Source organism: Protopterus annectens, chromosome 2.part0 (genome assembly GCF_019279795.1).
Source record: "Protopterus annectens isolate FY-2018-M chromosome 2.part0, PAN1.0, whole genome shotgun sequence".
Lineage (NCBI taxonomy): Eukaryota > Metazoa > Chordata > Ceratodontiformes > Protopteridae > Protopterus > Protopterus annectens.
In genome coordinates this window covers 3358671-3376690 of record NC_056728.1, presented here as the reverse complement: position 1 = coordinate 3376690, position 18020 = coordinate 3358671, and the positions used below count along the sequence as shown (strand labels likewise).

Here is an 18020-nt window from a genome sequence, read left to right as displayed (position 1 = left end):
GTGTGCTTTTGTTTAGCTGCTGTGGTGTAGCCCTCCTTAACCTTGTTCTGTACAGCAGTGTGCAGATTGTACTCCTCAAAAGTGTTTTCAACTTTCAAAAAAAAAAAACTTGGTGAATTCATGAAAAACTCTCTGCAGATGGCCAGTCGTTGGTGTTACAACACCATCGTTTAACGTGGACATCACAGGGAATTGGTATGTTTACAGTGTACATGCAAGATGAGTGTGATCAGTTTTATTATTTTTTTTGTAATTATATTGAGCAGAATTGTGCATACATAATGCACCAAAAAAGACACAAACAAGGAGCACTACTAATTACAAAGCATAAGTTGTCTGATGGCATATTTACTAAATGGGCATAAACATATCATCTTTGATGCAGCTTTCTCGATGTTTTACTGAAAGAAAGTTACAAACTTCACTCATCTTTTCACAGTTCTTCTCTGAAAGCAATTGCATTTTCTTTAGCATAGTTCCACCTTTGTAAAGATAAGTTTTCTCACCACCTTATATTTATTTAATAAAGCTAGGCGCAGTACTAACATTAGGAAATCTGCTAGGTGCAGACTGCAGAAGAAAGACAAAAATATATTACCAGTACATTTGTGTATGACAACTTAGTCCATAATGTACATTTCAGACCAGTTGTTGCATTTTCAAGTGAATTAAATGGTTAACAAAATTTAATTGGAGGTGGGATAATCTTTCTCTTGTGTGTGTTTATTTTTGTACCCTTTGTTGAATATGATATGTAAATTTAGGTCTTATTGAAAATTTAGGCTCAAACAGATACATAAACCATTCCTGCATGTTGTTTTTTCAGCACCAAAAGAGTGGATCATTCAAACACAAGACTGGCTACGCAACTGGACAGGAATCCAGGTATTGTAATTCTCTGGTTTGTTGTCATGTTCTTTTAGATGAGGTTGTGAATTAGTTATTGGCCATATTTGTTTGATTATCCTTGTGCATTCGATGTAAAAATGTGCTGTAGCCAGTCTGCTTGCACAGAGAAAATCTATAGTATTGCCTTTTTTTATTGTACACGTGATGTCTGTGTGTTCATCCAGCCATACAGCATCTGAACCTGTTATTAAAGGTTATGAACATTATGCAGAGAAAGTCTTTGTGTTGTATAGTGGCTTGTCTTTCATATCAGTGATGCCATGATAAACGTCTGCCTCCTGTAAAATCTTAGAATTTCCATCATAGCATTGCAAGTTAAAGCTTACTGATTAAATCATTGTGTGGTACTATATACCTGCACCTTTGTTGGTTTGGAAACAAGTGTATTTTGGTCTGTAGATTATTTTTGTCCTGTATTCTACGCAGAAACATATTGTCAGGTGTTGAAAAGGGTTACATTGTAAATTATTTTATCCTTGTATGTTTTTATAGTCATATAGTGTGGTGTGTGCACCAGATATTACATAATTGATCATTAATTGTTTTTAACAGATGGTGGTCATACAGTGTTGGTATTAGACATTGCATGTTTAATCATTAAAATATTTAAACAGATTGCTATTTTTGAGCATGTTTCCATTGATTTTTATCTAAAATATGTTTTTCAGGGGCAGATGATAACAATCTAAACTCAATATTTTATGAACATCTTACTCGTTCACTTCAGCATAGCCTGTGCGGTGACCTCCTCCTTGGACGATGGGGGAATTATAGCACAGGAGATTGCTTCATCTTGGCCTCAGATTACTTGAATGCTCTGGTACATCTCATTGAGATTGGCAATGGCCTGGTTACCTTTCAGCTTCGTGGACTTGAGTTTAGAGGTAAGATCATAAAATCTCAAGTTTGACAGAAATCTGAGTCACAAAGATTTTATTCTTGATTGTGTTAGTGGTATTTATAAAATCAGTTTTTATATTATTTTTTTTCATTGTCTTTGTTAAACCATCACAAAGCAAATGTTAAGGGCTTACGCAAGCATCATATGAATGTATGGGTGGTTTGGGTAATTTTTAATATTGCATGTTTTTTGTGTGTGTGTGCAATTTTTGCAAGTAAATAGATGATGGTGACATTGTACTTGTCCCTCTGTCTGTGAAGAGTATGGCATAGAATAGACATCCCTTATTCTATAATATTTCTTACTGGATAAAGACTGTCCTTTATTTTGTACTTCACATTGGTAATAAACATCCAGGAAACCTATTACAATCCATTATTGTCTGCATTGTCTCTCCCAAATGGTGAATACTGAAAGTTCAGAACTTTTGACGACCTCTGCATCCCTTGGGTAAAGGCCTGTAGAAATTACCATTCTTTCTTGTACTTCCATTCCCTCAGAAAACTCCCCAAAGAGAGGTTTACAGAATCATCTCTCCTAGTTTTTAATTATATTAGCCATTCATCTTACTTGACTTTTAAACTGAGTTGCTGCATAAAAGCTTTGTAATATTTTGCCTATATGCACTGGAGGTTTGTATTAAGGTGCCCATGAAGAAGTATGTGATCAAGTCCGATCTGCATACTCCAACAAAACAAATTTTCTGACTTTTATTTTCCTAAGAGCTTTTTCCTTTTGTGTCTGTCCAACTTCATCCCAGTACCGGTATTGTAAGTGGCGCAGTAGGTGACACACATGCGCTTGGTGCATGAAGATCAGAAGGCTGCGTCTCCTATTCACAACCCAGGTGCACGTATTCATTTTCAGTACTTATACTATAGTGTCATCATTCTGCTGTGGGCTCACCTGTCCAGACCAAGCACTGCCTCTGCTTGTCACTTCCGTGATGTTTCTGTTTAAGTATCTTTAGTCCAGTGATGTCAGCCTCTTCCCTGTTTTGAAAAAAAGACCATTGTTTCAGTCATCAGAATTCTGAAAGTGGGTACCTGAATTAAAGATGTAAAGTCACAATTAGTCTCCATCCTGTCGACTGCTGTGTGGTAACACAAAGCTTTTCCATCACCCCTGAATGCAGTAAATAATTTAGCTCCTTTCTCCATCAGGTAATGGAATGAAAACATGGACAATTTAGAGGGTCTGCCAAAAATGGGAAATCTAACCCTATCCCACCCACATTCATAAAGACAATCACCAGAGAAGTAAGTGAAACATGTGAAGAAACCCCCTCTCAAACACACACGCATACAAACACACATACGCACACGTGTATATACACACACGCACACTCTCTCTCTCTCTCTCTCTCAGAGGTGTAAGCAGCAAAAACAGTAACAGCATAGTCACTTCCAGGTTTTCCCCATGAACTTGAGAAAAGGACCATCACTTATGAAGATACTAAAATTGCTTGCCACTGGGAAAAAAAATGAATAACTCTTCCTTATGTTCTATTTTTGGAGTGAAAGAAAACCTGCCCATGCAGGCAAATCTATAGCATTCAACCTGTTTCGCATAACTCTAATATGAACAACAGGAATGAACATCACAGTGGGAAAGTCAAAGCTTTACTCTTAGCAACTTTAAAAATCCTGTAACCCAAAGCAAATCTTCTGAGCCCAAATACCTGACACAGAGCCCTCCTCACACTGTCAGTCACATCTGTCAGAATGCAGAATGGTTAGGGCTCTGTGATGCACAGTGATGAAGTCCTGATTGCGATCCAAGATGATATGTCTACAGTCCTGGATGATGGAGGAGCCAGAAAGGGGATGTGGAAGTTCCTGACCAGTACCAGCTTGCCAATTCGTGGGAGAGGGAGAAGGTTCATCCACTGCAGTGCAGGAGAATGTGCATGACAAAGCAGTAAGATAGGTCAGTAATATGTGGCTGGTGCTTACCAAGTCGTTTGTATGGTAGCTTTCATTAACACACCTGGTGAAATATGAATGAGCTTGGAGAAGATGATGGTGTCTTGCAACAGTGAACATTCATGCAAGACACTGAAGTATGGTTAGAGCTTAACAGAAACATGCCTAGTAAAATGCTGATGGTGAGACATGGAGGAGGATGCTATGTAGTGCTCATGCCAAGGGACACAGGGCCTGACCCTTAAATATGGGCCAGGCCCAGTCCGAGGTGTGAATCCAGGCCAGCAGGCCACTAAGATAAGGTCACCTCCCCAGTGCTGGAGATGAGAGAGGATGCAGAAGTGGAGCAAGCAACTTTCATAACTGCTTCATAGACAACATCCCCACCACCTTTTCAGAGAGGTTCTTGTAACCAGGGTGCAATTGGCTTGAAGAGTTACTTATTTATTCTTTGTTGACTGGGTTTGTCCCACTGGGGTAGTGATCTGTTTTCAGAAGAGATCTGACATCGTGTTTTTACTGCTAGGGGAAGTTTGACCGGGGCATTAGAGAACTTCCATACTCTTCTCGGTAGATATTATGAGAGCTTTTATATTCACCTGGGCTATCGTCAACTGAGGCATATGGGGTGCCTCGGTTTAATGTCTCCTCTGAAGGCTGCCACAGTCATAAGGACAGCACCCCCCCCCCTCCAATGCTACACTGTAATGACCACAGATCAGGTTTGTTTTTGTTTGAAAGTAACCCTTTTTGGTTGTCACTTCAACTGTGTCAAAGATTTGCTGATTAAGCCCTGTTGCTTGTGGGATTTGCTAACCATGTGACAGTTACTGAACAATTCCTTATTTCTGCCTTAATAGGTACTTACTGTCAGCAGAGGGAGGTGGAAGCAATCACTGAGGGAGTGGAAGAAGATGAAGGGTGTTGTTGCTGTGAGCCAGGACACCTCCCTGGGATGCTTTCTTTCAATGCTGCCTTTGGTCAGAGATGGCTGGCCTGGGAAGTAGCTGCAACAAAGTATGTTCTGGAAGGTTACAGCATCAGTGACAACAATGCAGCATCCATGTTACAAGTGTTTGACTTGAGAAAGATACTCATCACTTACTATGTAAAGGTATCTTTTTACATACTATACATCAGATGTGAAGAAGAGAATGGTATTGCTGGAGTTGTGACCCTTCCCAATGTCTTTTTCCTCTACTTCCTTTCTTTATTTTTTTATCTCTGCTTTTACTGAACTGTGAACTAAATGCATTGTATTGCTTTTGCTGGAGTTATTTTTGTGTATGAAATTGAAATTGAAATGTGCACTATTTGTAATATTCAATAATGACTTTCAAAAGTTCTAATATTAGTACCATGATTTCACATAAATGCAATTTATAATGTATTTGAATACAACATTTTAAACCTCACCGAATACTAGAAAATTATTTCAGAATGCACTAAAGCAATCAAGTAATTATTACATATTAATTTTTGTAGGGAGTGTACACCTAGCAATACAATGTATCAAATCAGAGGTTGCACTGTTTTTTTATGTAAAAATTTGAGGGTTGTACTTTTTTCCTTTACTTTTTGGCTTCCACTTTTTGATGATAATGATTGTGTGCTTTTGACATGTATTTAAAGTTCATGCTGTTTTGTTATGCTTAAAAGTGAAATAAGTATGCAGTTCTCTCTTTTTGGAACAGTACTTCTGGAAAGTTTAACAGTATTGCATAAGAAAGTTCTAGTCTTGCATCAAATTTTGAAGTCTTTGATCCTTTCTGTGTGACAGATTTCTGTTTTCTCCAATTGTGCATCACGTTTGGTAGAAAACATTCAAAAGAAGTGAAAGGAATGTTGACTGAAAAGGTCTACCTTGTCAGTTAAGTATGCTGAACTGAAATGTTATGTCATAAAATGCTGTGTTATGCACACCTCTTGTTTACACAGGTTTCTTGTAGTTCGCTGTGAATGTGTATCATTCTGCTGTGTGCACACCTCTGTAGACCAAACACTGTTTTTTGCATGTCACTTCTGTGGTAACTGATGTTCAGCAACCACACTGCCTTACTGGGATATGGTAATAGTGCTCATCTGGCCTCTCTCGCCAGTCTCTCAGAACTTCAGACTCCTCCATCTGCATATTTGGTGGTGTGAAGGACCAGTCAGCTGCCAGAGCAGGGTAGTCTCTCACAGCCACAGACAGCAGCTCTCAGTTTTTTCTCGTGCCAATAGAAGAGAAGGATTTCGGAGAACACTATCCCCTTCTGGCAGCTGTGATTTCTTGAGTTCAGATAAGAAACCCTTTGGTTTATTTTATTCCTCCCTTTGTATTTTATATCAGAGTTAGTATTGTATAGCTTGCTTGGGTTTTTTTTTTAATTAAAAAAAAAAAAAAGTTCAGCATTGAGTACCGTACTTTTTTGCAGTATAAGATTCTGCTGTGTATATTAAGGTGAATTCTAAATATTCTTCATATTGATTACTGCTGCAATAGCCTGAGCTATATATGTTGTTGTTGGGAGGGTGGCCTAATGGTTAAGGCGTTTGCCTTCCAAACACAAGGTGCAGGGTTTGAGTCTCACAAGGGATAATTGGCTAGGTTTAAAATTAAAATGGCTCACAAGGGCAGTTAGCTTAGTATGAATCTATGAACTTATTATACTGTGGAAGAATATAACAGCTATCCAGATATTCTTCGTGTTTCACTATTGCAGTCATTACATTTGGGTAATCTGCTTGCAGGTTGCCCTCAGTCGGCCTGATTAACAAAGTCTTGGGTCCTGCATCGGTTGCTGTCCCTTCTTCCATGATGTCAGGTCATCAGGGGTATAAAACATGCAGCCGACGCCATTACATCAGTCTGCCGTGTGGTGCCCGAAGCAGAAGCAGATGTTCTTCATTCCACATTGCTGCAGTCCTAACCATCTTGCCTCAGTATTTAACGGATGTCAGAAAAAGTGAATAACTGTATTTCTTGTGGGAAGCAGATACCTCATAGGGATTACCATACTTTGTGTATACCTTGTTGGAGACTGCCTGAGCGGCGTTTTTGGTTGCGGCTCTTGTGCTAGATTTAACAAGCGCACTATTAAGAGAAGGTTAGACTGTGCCAGGTTAGTGTTTGGGAAGCGTTGTAATTACAAAATGCAGCCGGATGCTCCCGGCGCCGCCGCCAAAAGCGCAAAGGACAAAACAGCAAAGCCTAGGGTTGATGAACCGCGGGCGGTCGGACGTCGGTTCTTAGAAGGCCCAGTGGAGCCAGAGGTTTTGCCAGGAGTTTCTTTGGAGTCTCAGGCAGAGACTTTACTGTTACAGGATGTGTCCTCTCAGGAGGTAGGCCAGGCTGAGGGGCTTCTCAGGTAACTGTTCTTCCCTCTCCCCCTCCCAAGGTAGTTAGAGCTTCTCCTACTGTTTCCAAAACTTCTTTGAGAGGTAGGCCCAGTTCAGCTTCAGTGGGGGCTTCTCCTAGCACTTCAGGTTCTGTGCCTAAGAAACATATGCTTAAAATGGCAGAAGATTTAATTACTATGATTAGAGGCTCTATGCCCCCTCCTGATAAGAGGCCTAGGGAGGACCCTGACTTTGAGAGTTTTGAACGGTGTTCAGAGGCTTCTGAGTCTTCTGTGGAAGACTTGCGGGAGAGTCCTTATTCTGATTCTGATGTGGATGATTCCACCTACCGCTTCTCCTCCCTGAGTTTCTCATTTTTCAGAGACTCTGCATTCCATGAGGAAGCACTTTAAATGGGAAGGCCAAGATTACTCTGATTCCAAGGGCTAGGGATTCTTATTTTTTTTTTAGCATAGGCCCTAGCTAGCTATACCTCTGTTCCTGTTGTGGTGGTGGATGTTTTTTTTTGGCTTCCCTGAGACCTGATTCTTTGCCTCCTGCCCCTGTTAAGCCTGATAGGTACTATAGGGTGCCTGAAGCTCATAAGTATCTGTTTAAGAGTCCTAGGGCAGACCGGAAACTGTTTCTCAGGGGCTAAGGTGTTAAGGCCTCTGTTGTTAAAAATCCTGTTCCCACTGATAAAGAGGCAAGGGCTTTGGATAGGTGGGGAAAGAAAGTGTATACTTCTTCCACTTTAGCCCATGAGGCGTTGAATTGTCAGTTTCACATGCTAAAATATCAAAATTATCTCCTTTCACAATTGAAATCTAAGGCGGATGCTTTGGCGGAAGGTATAGAGTGTAAAGTTGCTGGATTTAGTTCATGTGTCTGAACAAGTGGGTAAGCATTCTTTGCAATGTGGTTTTGATGCTGTGCAGGCCTCCTCGAGGGTGGCTGCCACTAGTTCTGTTCTTCGGCAGGCATGCCTGGTTGAGGGATCAGAATTTAGCAGAGCATGTTAAGACTAGGATTTTGGATGCTCCTTTACAGTCTGATGTGTTATTTGGTTCGCCTGTGGAAGCAGTTTTAAAGAAAATGGAGGACAAAGCTAAGTCTATGCAAACTGTTAAAGATTTTTGGTGTGCAGCCACGAAGTGCCCCGAAGTTTAGTAGAAATTGGCCTACTAAGGGATGGACATATCCTGCTTATGATTCCCAGTCTAGGGGGGGTAGGGGCAGAGCTCAAGGTTCTTTGGCCTAGAACAGGGGTTTCACCTGCTCAGACTTCTGGTGAGGGCAGGGGTCAGTCCTTTCGTAAACAGACCCAATGACCTGCCTTTTCAGCTGCCAGTAGATTCTCGTCTGGGCAGCCCTTTGGGAGGAAGACTGTCTCTTTTCAAAGAAAATTTGGATTTAATCACTCAGACAGATGGGTGTTGGATATCATTCACCACGGTTACAGGTTTTATTTCCATACATTGCCCCCCTTTCAAGGCATGCCAGGTTCCCCCTCCACAAAGGAAAGAGGCTCACAAGCAAATTTCTTTGTTACTCCAAATAGGGGCTATTCAGCCAGTCCCTGTACCAGAAAGGGGCCTAGGATTTATTCTCGCCTGTTCCTAGTTCCAAAGAAGGGAACACGTGGAGACCAATTTTGGATTTATCTATCCTCAACACTTATCTGGACATTCCCAAGTTCAAGATGTTGGCGTTACAACAGCTTTTACCTCTGCTGGGCAAAGATCATTGGATGGTAACTTTAGATCTCAAGGAAGCTTACCTTCATGTGCCTATAAGACTAAGTTGCAGGAAGTATCTGCGTTCGAGCTGGAAATTCTCATTATCAGTTCTCTGCATTGCCCTTTGGCTTTATCTACTTCAGAGTATTCACAAAGGTTCTGGCTCAGTGATAGCTTACTTCAGGCTGAAAGGAATTCAAATCTATCCTTACTTGGACGACTGCCTGATTCTGGCTCAAGAAAAGGAAGACCTTATACAGCATCTGGAATATGTCATAGCAGTGCTAAGATGCCTAGGGTATTCTGTGAGCGAAATAAAGTCCAGTCTAGTACCCTCTCAAGACATGTGCTTTCTGGGTGTGAGACTGAATACAGCAGCCAGAGAGCCTTTTTAACCCCGGACAAACAAAAGAATCTTTTCAATTACTTCCATCAACTATCTCTTCAGTCGGGCTGACTGCAAGGACAGTCCTTCAAGCCTTAGGGTTCATGGCATCTTGTATTCTGGTGCTTCCCAATGCCAAACTGCATATGAGGAAGCTGCAATGGTATCTCAAAATGTGTGGACACAGCACTGCCAGGATTTGGACACTGTCATTCAAATAATACCTTGCATTCAAATTTAACGACAGATACCTCGGACATTGCTTGGGAGCTCATCTAAATGGAAAGTGGATACAAGACAGGTGGCCTGCCAGACTACAGCATCTACATATCAACATGAAGGAGATGTTAGCAGTCCAGTTTGCATTAATGGCTTTCAAGGAGTTACTTCTTCCTGGGCAGGTGTTGATTCTAACAGACAACACAACTGTCATGTGGTACATCAACAAACAAGGGAACACATTCTTATCCTCTATGCAGGCAAGCAATGATTTTATGGGAGAGCAGCGCTCCAGCTTGCAACCTCTTCTTCAGCAGGTTTCTGCGGGAGCACAGAACTCCTTAGCAGATGTGTTAAGGGCAAATCCATGGATCCCCACCGAGTGGAAACTGGATCTTCATGTATTTCAGAAATTGACAGTGTCATGGGGACTCCAGACATAGATCTGTTTCACTCCCTCCACTAAGCCACCAGCTGCCACAGTTTTGCACAGGGTTTTTTCACAACACAGCAGTGGTGGAAGTGGGCTCTTTCAGTTGGAAAAAAAAATCGTCATGTGTATGCCTTTCCACCTCTGCTCTCTCCCAAAGGTGCTCCTAAAAGATCAGACAAGACAAGCCAAGGATGATTCTAATTGGCCCTCCTGACGCGTTACTGGTACCCACTTCTAAGGAGTCTGGTAAGGAAGCCTCCATGGCCTTTACCTTTGATTCCACACCTGTTATCTCAGAGGGACGGTCACCTGCTCAATGTCAAGCTTCAATCTCTTCATCTCACAGCCTGGCATATTCTGTTTTGAAACACAGCAGGTCTCAACTTCCTCAACAAGTGTTAAATGTGATTATGGAAGCCAGAAGACCTAGTACAAGGAAGTGAATGCATGAAAAAAATGGAGATTTTTTTTATTTTGGAGTGCAGCAAAGAATTTGGAGATTTCTGAGCCTAATCTGAGTGTGGCTCTTCAATATCTTACTGAGTTATTGGACAAAGGTTTGTCCTTCTCTTCCATTAAAATTCATGCTGCAGCAATTTCAGCTCACTATGATTGTGACCCACCATTGTTTTCACATCCTTTGTTCAAGCAGTTTCTTAGAGGGGCAAAGAATATAAGACCCCATTAGAGCTCCTACTCCTGCTTGGGATCTCAATTTTGTGTTGGAAAAACTTGCTCTACAACCTTTTGAGCCTGCGGCTACTGCTGAGTTAAAATACTTGTCATGGAAGACTGCTTTTTGTTGGCCATTACTTCTGCGGTTTGGTTTGGTTGGTTGCAGGCCATTATGGCAGTAGAGCTTTTTTGATTTTCCATAAGGATAGAGTATCATTACGTACTAATCCTTCCTTTATGCCTAAGGTGGTTTCTAGTGTGCTTTTAAACCAAACTATTCATTTGCCTACTTTCTATGCAGATCCCCAAAACAAGGAAAAGATTTTTGCACACTTTTTAGATGTACATAGGTTATTCACGTTATATTTAAGCAGGACTAAGGATTTCAGGCAGTCTCAGCAGTTGTTTGTTTTTTTGCCTTGACTTCTCAGGGCAGGGCAAGCCTGTGTCAAAACAAACTATTTCTAAGTGGATTTTTGCATTTTACGTTTTGTTATTCCCATCATGGCAAGGAGATTCCAGCTGGGATTAGGCCTCCACAAAGGGCTACTGCCACTTCAACAGCATTTCTCAGGGGGTGGCAACTAAGGATATTTTGGAGGCAGCTACTTGGAGTTCAGTGCATACTTTCTCTAAGCATTACCACCTCTCTACTCTAAATCTAGGGCTGGTTTTGCCACAGCTATTTTGCAAGGCATGTTGACAGCTCCTGCTTCCATATGATTTGCCAGCTCCCTTACCTCTGCTTTGGGATTCTACCCAATGGTTAGGACTGCAGCAATGTGGAATGAAGAGCAGTACAGTTTTTTTGTACCTACCATAACCATAAATGTAGATGTTCCATTGATGCCATTATTTCCCTCCCTCCTTCCCTCTGTTTTAGGGTTGTTGGTGTGGGTTAGGCTATACTTTTGTGCATTTGTATATATTGTATATATGTTTGGTGCAGGGTTTTGTTGGGGTTTTTTTTTTGGCCTTGTCTTTTTTAGGGCCTTCTGACATCTGGGGCAAGAAAAGACTGATATGGCGTCGTCATGCGCGTGTACCCTGGCGTCCTGGCGTCAGTCTAATCTGACCTGACGGCGTCTCATATACTTTGGTATTCGGGCCGACTGGACTACCCAATGGTTAGGACTGCAGCAATGTGGATCCTCGAACATCTACATTTATGGTAGGTACAAAACTGTACTTTTGCAAGGGCTGGTTGGCCGACTCCTGAAATTTTCATTTTCGAGTTTCAGAACCGAAGTCTTCAACTAAAAGCTAAGTATCCCGTTGGGGAAACTTTTTCTTGCTCCTTCCGATGTCAGTAAAAGTTAACAATTGCATTACTTGTGGAAAGCAAATACCTCATAAAGATTTTCATTCGTACTGTGAATGTCTAGCTGGCACCTCGGCGTTCATTAAAATCTACTGCCAATCATTAGCGGACCGGAGTTCCACTGTGGCGACCCCTAACCGGGAAAAACCGAAAGACAACAATAACTGTATTCCTTGCCTAGGCCTTGACCACGATGTACCTTGCTGTCGGTTTTGTGCTTTATTTAATCAGCGCACTATCCGTCGTCAGTATATTTTTGCCTCTACATATTTTGGTTTTCGATTTTAGTTATCCAGAAATGTCGTCGGTTAGCCATCCGACTATTGGGATTCCGAAAAAATGCAAAGATAAAGACAGAGACAGGCCGTCGAGGTCCAAAATTGCCGACAACGCTTCTCCTAAGCCAGTCGCCAGTTCGCCGGTACTCAGTGAGGCACTTTTCAAGCCCCTGATAAACGCTACTTCTGATTCACAGGCCTCTACTGAGACCCATTCGGAGTCCGGTATGCCGCGAGATACTTCAGCTATGGAACCCGCAGATGTCTCTACCTTGGATGGGTCTGGAGCCGCTGTGCAGGCACCAGCTTCTGAGGGTGTATTCAGGCCTGCGGACTTGCATATTAAATCGATGCCTCCTTCATTACTAAGACCTAAATCTCGATCCATGTCTAAAAAAAATGATGCTCAGGCCACAATCTCAGGCCTCAGCTGAAAATCTAAAAACTCTAATCAGGGGTAGCCAACTCCCCCAAGAGGCCTAGGCCTGAGCTTGATTATGAATCTTCTGATCAAGATTCTGTTTTTTCTGACTTCTGATGACCTAGATTTGTCCTTACCTACTTATGAGGATTCTGAAGCAGAGGACTGTATTCCCTCTACTTCCCCTCCTGAGCATTTTTCTTTTGGGGAAACCTTACATACTCTAAGGGAGCATTTTCACTGGGAAAGCCAGGAATTTTCTGATTCAGAAAAGAGGCTTAGGGATTTCCTTCTCCTACCTCAGCATGGGCCTTTGGCTATTCCTCCTGTACTAGACATTGTTGATGATGCTTTCTCGGAATCCAGTTTAGCCCCTGATTCCCTACCTCCTGCTTCCAGTAAACCTGACAGATACTACAGGGTCCCAGAGTCCCACAAGTTCCTTTTCAAAAATCCTATTGCAGATCCAGAGACTATTTCACAGGGGCCCAAGGGCATTAAGGCTTCTACTGCTAAAATCCTACCCCTTCTGATAGAGACTCCAGGGCGCTGGATAGATGGGGAAAAAGGGTTTATACTTCAGCAACTTTGGTAATTAGAGCTTTAAACTGCCAATTTCATATGTTAAAATATCAGCAACATGTTATTGGACTGCTTAAACAGAAAATTATGTTGATTCCTGACTGTGTGGAAAATAAAGACTTACAGGATTTAATGCATTCTGCTGAACAGGTTGGAAAACACTCTTTGCAATGTGGTTTTGATTCTTTAGAGGCCTCTTGCAGGGCTGCTTTCACTGGGTCTGTGCTTAGAAGGCTTGCTTGGCTGAAGGAGCAATCTTTGCCTGATCATGTTAAAGCTAAATTTTTGGATGCTCCTTTAAATCAGGACTGCCTGTTTGGCAACAAGGCTGAAGAAGTTCTCAAAAAGATGGAAAATAAAGCTAAATCTATGCAAACTGATAAAGATTTTTTACAAGTTCAGCCTCCTAGATTTAGTAGGCTCTGGCCTTCTAAGAATTGGTCCTTTCCAGCCCCTTCCAGGTCTTCTCTAGCCAAACCCAGACACGGCAGAAACCCCAGGTTTCAGTCCCAGGGGACTCGGACTCACAGAACTAAGCAGTGGGGGGCTTCCACTTTCAGGTCTAGAAATAACGATAAACCCCACTGTGGTAAATTGTCTCACTGACTTCATTTTAAAATTTCCAAGCACTTATCTTCTGACTGCCCCTTTAGGGGGAAGATTGCTGTTCATGCAAAGAACTGGGGCCTCATTACCCAGGGCAAATGGGTTTTAAATATAGTGTCCCAGGGATACAGATTTCACTTCCACATGTTGCCAACTCCAAGTGGGTGGCCAGACTTACCCCCAAGTCAGTGGGCAGAGGCTAAAAAACAAGTACTTTCTCTCTTAAGCATGGGGGCTATTCAGCTGGTACCAGAAGAGGAAAAGGGACAAGGTTTCTACTCCAGACTTTTCCTGGTACCCAGAAACAAGAAGTCATGGCGTCCACTCCTGGACCCGTCTACTCTAAACACCTTTCTGGAGATTCCAAAATTCAAGATGCTGACTATTCACCAATTCCTATGCTAGGCAAAGAAGCCTGGTTGGCACCACTAGATTTAAAAGAAGCAAACCTGCACATCCCAATCGGGGAATCTTGCAGAAGATACCTATGCTTCAAAGCAGGCTACACACACTATCAGCTCTCTGCACTGCCCTTTGGCTTTCCCACTGTGCCCAGGGTATTCACAAAGTGCCTAGCTCCAGTTATTGCATTTTGCAGGCAAAGAAGTATTCAAATATACCCATACCTGGATGATTGTCTAATTCTGGCAGAAAGTAAGGGTTCTGAGTTGCCTGGGGTACACCATAAACGAAAAGAAATCACAACTGCTACCTTGTCAACAAATTACATTCCTGGGAGCAAGCGTGAATACAACTTCCCAGATGGCTTACCTCATGCCAGAAAAGCAAATTCATTTGACAACCTACTTCGAACAAGTGGCCACAAAGACCCTGCTGTCTGCAAGACAAATACTGCAAGCCTTGGGGTTCATGGCCTCCTGCATTCTTCTAAATCCATATGCAAGACTGCATAAGAGGAAACTACACTGGTATCTAAAAAGCCTATGGAGTCAACATTCTCACAGCCTAGAAACAATGATTCCTATCATTCCTTGCCTATGCCTAGAGAAACAATGATTCCTATCATTCCTTGCCTATGCCTAGAGTTCCTTTTGTGGGCAGAGGCCTGCCACCAAAACAAGGGACTGCCTTTCACACCACCCCCTGCCGCCCAAACCGTAACAACAGTTCGATGCATCAGACTATGCATGGGGGGCTCACCTGGCAGGGAAGTGCATTCAGGGCAAATGGAACCCAAGTCAAAGGCATCTGCATATCAATCAAAAATAAATGTTAGCTGTACAGACTGCTCTGACAGCCTTCAAGGACTACCTTCTTCCAGGACAACTAATGGTAAAGACTGACAACACCACGGTTATGTGGTACGTAAACAAGCAGGGGGTACACATTCTTACCCCCTCTGTAGACTAGCCATGGCATTGTGGAACACAGCCTTGTGCTACCAAGTACACCTACAAGCTCAATTCCTGCCAGGAATATTAAATACACTGGCAGATGGACTAAGCAGAAACCTCATGGACCCACACGAGTGGAAACTAGAACCAAGGATTTTCAACATGTTGACAAGCGAATGGGGAGCCCAGATATAGACCTGTTTGCCTCCCCCCAGAACTATCAACTGGACAAATTTTACGCAAGGACTCCCCACAAACAAGCCTGGAAAGTGGATGCTCTGTCCTTCAGCTGGAAAATTGTATCAGTCTATGCCTTCCCCCCCGCTGCCTCTGCTCTCCAAAGTACTACTAAAAGTCAAACAGGACAAACCAAGGATGATTTTGATTGCTCCAGTCTGGCCGCGCCAACACTGGTACACCCTCCTGCACAGTGTGTCACGGTTATCTCCATGGCACCTGCCTCAGACTCCTTCCCTGCTGTCTCAGCAGGAGAACCACTATCTGCACACTCAGCTTCCAACACTGAACCTTGCAGCCTGGCTAATTAAACTCTCCCTTACCATCCCTCAGCAAACCTGTGATGGATGTCATCTTAGAGGCAAGGAGGCCTAGTACTAGAAAATCTTATGCTGAAAAATGGCAAAGATTCTGTGCCTGGAACCAATCTCAAGGGATGAGCACAGCAGCGCCCAATTTACCTCAAATTTTACAATACTTAACTGAGATGCTTCACAAGGGCCTGTCTTTTTTCCTCCATTAAAATCCACACCTCAGCTATTTCAGCTCATTATAACTCAGAACCTCCCCTCTTCTCTCATCCACTGCTCAAGCAGTACCTCAGAGGGGCCAAAAATTTGAGACCACCCAGGAGAGCTCCAACCCCTGCCTGGGACCTTAACTTTGTATTGGAGAAACTCTCTCTACCTCCTTTCGAGCCAGCTGCTATGGCAGACTTAAAATTTCTTTCTTGGAAAATAGCTTTCGTTTTAGCAATCACTTCAGCTAGAAGGGTATCTGAATTACAGGCCCTTATGGCAGTGGAGTCGTTCATCATCTTTCATGCGGACAGGGTGTCACTCAAAACCAATCCATCCTTCATGCCCAAAGTAGTATCCACTGTGCCTCTTAATCAGTCCATTCATTTGCCAACCTTCTTTCCCAATCCACAGAACAAACAGGAACGGTTTCTGCATTCATTGGATGTGCACAGACAACTTAGATTCTACTTGGACAGGACTAAACCTCAAAGAAAATCTGAACAACTTCTGGTAGTATGTGCTGCATGGACATAGGGGAAGGCTATTTCAAAACAAACCATTTCTAAATGGATAAGCCATTGCATTAATTTCTGCTATAAGCACCATGGAAAACCTATCCCCCAGGGGATCAGACCTCACTCCACCAGGGCTGCATCTACTTCTTCAGCCTTTCTCAGAGGCGTGCCTACCAGGGACATCCTAGAAGATGCTACCTGGAGTTTTGTACATACTTTCACCAAGCATTATCATTTGCCAGTTTTCTCTAAATCCTGAACTGGCTTTGCCACTGCAGTCTTGCAGGGCCTTATAGCTGGCCCTAACGCTATCTAAACTCCTCCTCCCAACCATAGCTTTGGGAATCTACCCAAATGTAATGACTGCAACAGTGAAACACGAATAACGTAGTACAGTTGTGTACACTTACCATAAATGTAGATGTTCGAGTGTATTCACTGTTGCAGTCCTGGTTACCCTCCCTCCTGCCCCCCAGCCTTTTTTGTGTATTTGCTTTTTTGTTGGAGGTATACCTTTGTGTTTTTTTGTTTAATTGCTCCCCATTAGGAGGGCACCTGACATCTGGGGCAAGAAAAACTGATGTAATGGCGTCAGCTGCATGTTTTATACCTCTGATGTCATGGAAGAAGGGACAGCAACCGACGGAGGACCCAATACTTTGTTAATAAGGCCGACTGAGGGCAACCTGCAAGCAGATTACCCAAATGTAATGACTGCAACAGTGAATACACTCGAACATCTACATTTATGGTAAGTGTACACAACTGTACTTTTCCAAAGCTTCAGGAAATCTTCCATGAGCCCAAATCATTAGTCAGCTCGAGCTGAGTTGACTAAAAAGACAGGTTTGGGCTCCAGGCCATAGAGAGGTTTCCTTTCGCCAAAGAGTATACTCCTTTGAGTTTTTCAGGGCTCAGTGGTCATCTTTTGCTGTTCCTTTTCTGGGCAGATAAGTTCCCTTTAGTGGAAAAAAGCTTCCATTTTAAAATATTTGTCTAGTAACAATTTCCTGTTAAGGAAAGTTATTTTAAAGCTAGGAGATTGTGTTTTAATGGACTGCTACAAGATTGTATTGTACGTAAATTAACTAGAGCACTCTTTTTCTGTCAGTGTAAACGTTAAGGTATTTAAAAACATTTTTTTGTGGAGAAATTGTTTATTTTACTTTCAGGGGCTGGAAATGTGTTTTATTGTGCTTTTTACTGTGTTTTTCTGTGAAAAAGTGACTTTTAAGTACTTCAATTTTTTGCTGGCCTTTGCTACTTTTCCCCAGAAAGGGGCACCATTTTGTCTTGACCATGGAACAAACTGTCAGTCCCACAGCTGATCCGTCTTCCAGCCACAAAAAGAAAAAGTTAATCAAACAGCCTTTGCCACCACAGCAAGCTAGCATTTTGCCTCAGCCACAGGTTGGTGACATCCCCCGTGGCCATTTGTTGTACCTCAAACCATTCATCTTTTACCCTGGATTCCTCTGATGTAGCACCTACATCCACTATGAAATGGGAGTTAGTCATGACCTCTGCAGCTCTTAGGGTCCCCTCAGTGGGCAAGGGAGAGCCAGTCTTGTATGTCCTGGAAGAGGAAACAGGGGAGGCTTCCCTGTTTTTTCAGAATGTTGTGCCCATCCCTGAGGAAGCTGCTGCTTGCCGTTTATAACAGTTAGCCCTATTTTT

At 42.6% G+C, this 18020-nt stretch overlaps 1 protein-coding gene across 2 annotated transcripts in view; it reads left to right on the top strand.

The window, feature by feature from the left end:
* PCNX3 (pecanex 3) overlaps positions 1-18020 on the top strand; it is a 2517385-nt gene that overhangs the window by 2032282 nt on the left and 467083 nt on the right. For both annotated transcript variants that reach the window (XM_044060478.1, XM_044060477.1), the window contains exons 25-27: positions 827-885; positions 1578-1793; positions 4596-4849. In XM_044060478.1, coding sequence (XP_043916413.1) covers positions 827-885; positions 1578-1793; positions 4596-4849 — 529 coding nt within the window. The remainder of the gene's footprint in view (positions 1-826; positions 886-1577; positions 1794-4595; positions 4850-18020) is intronic.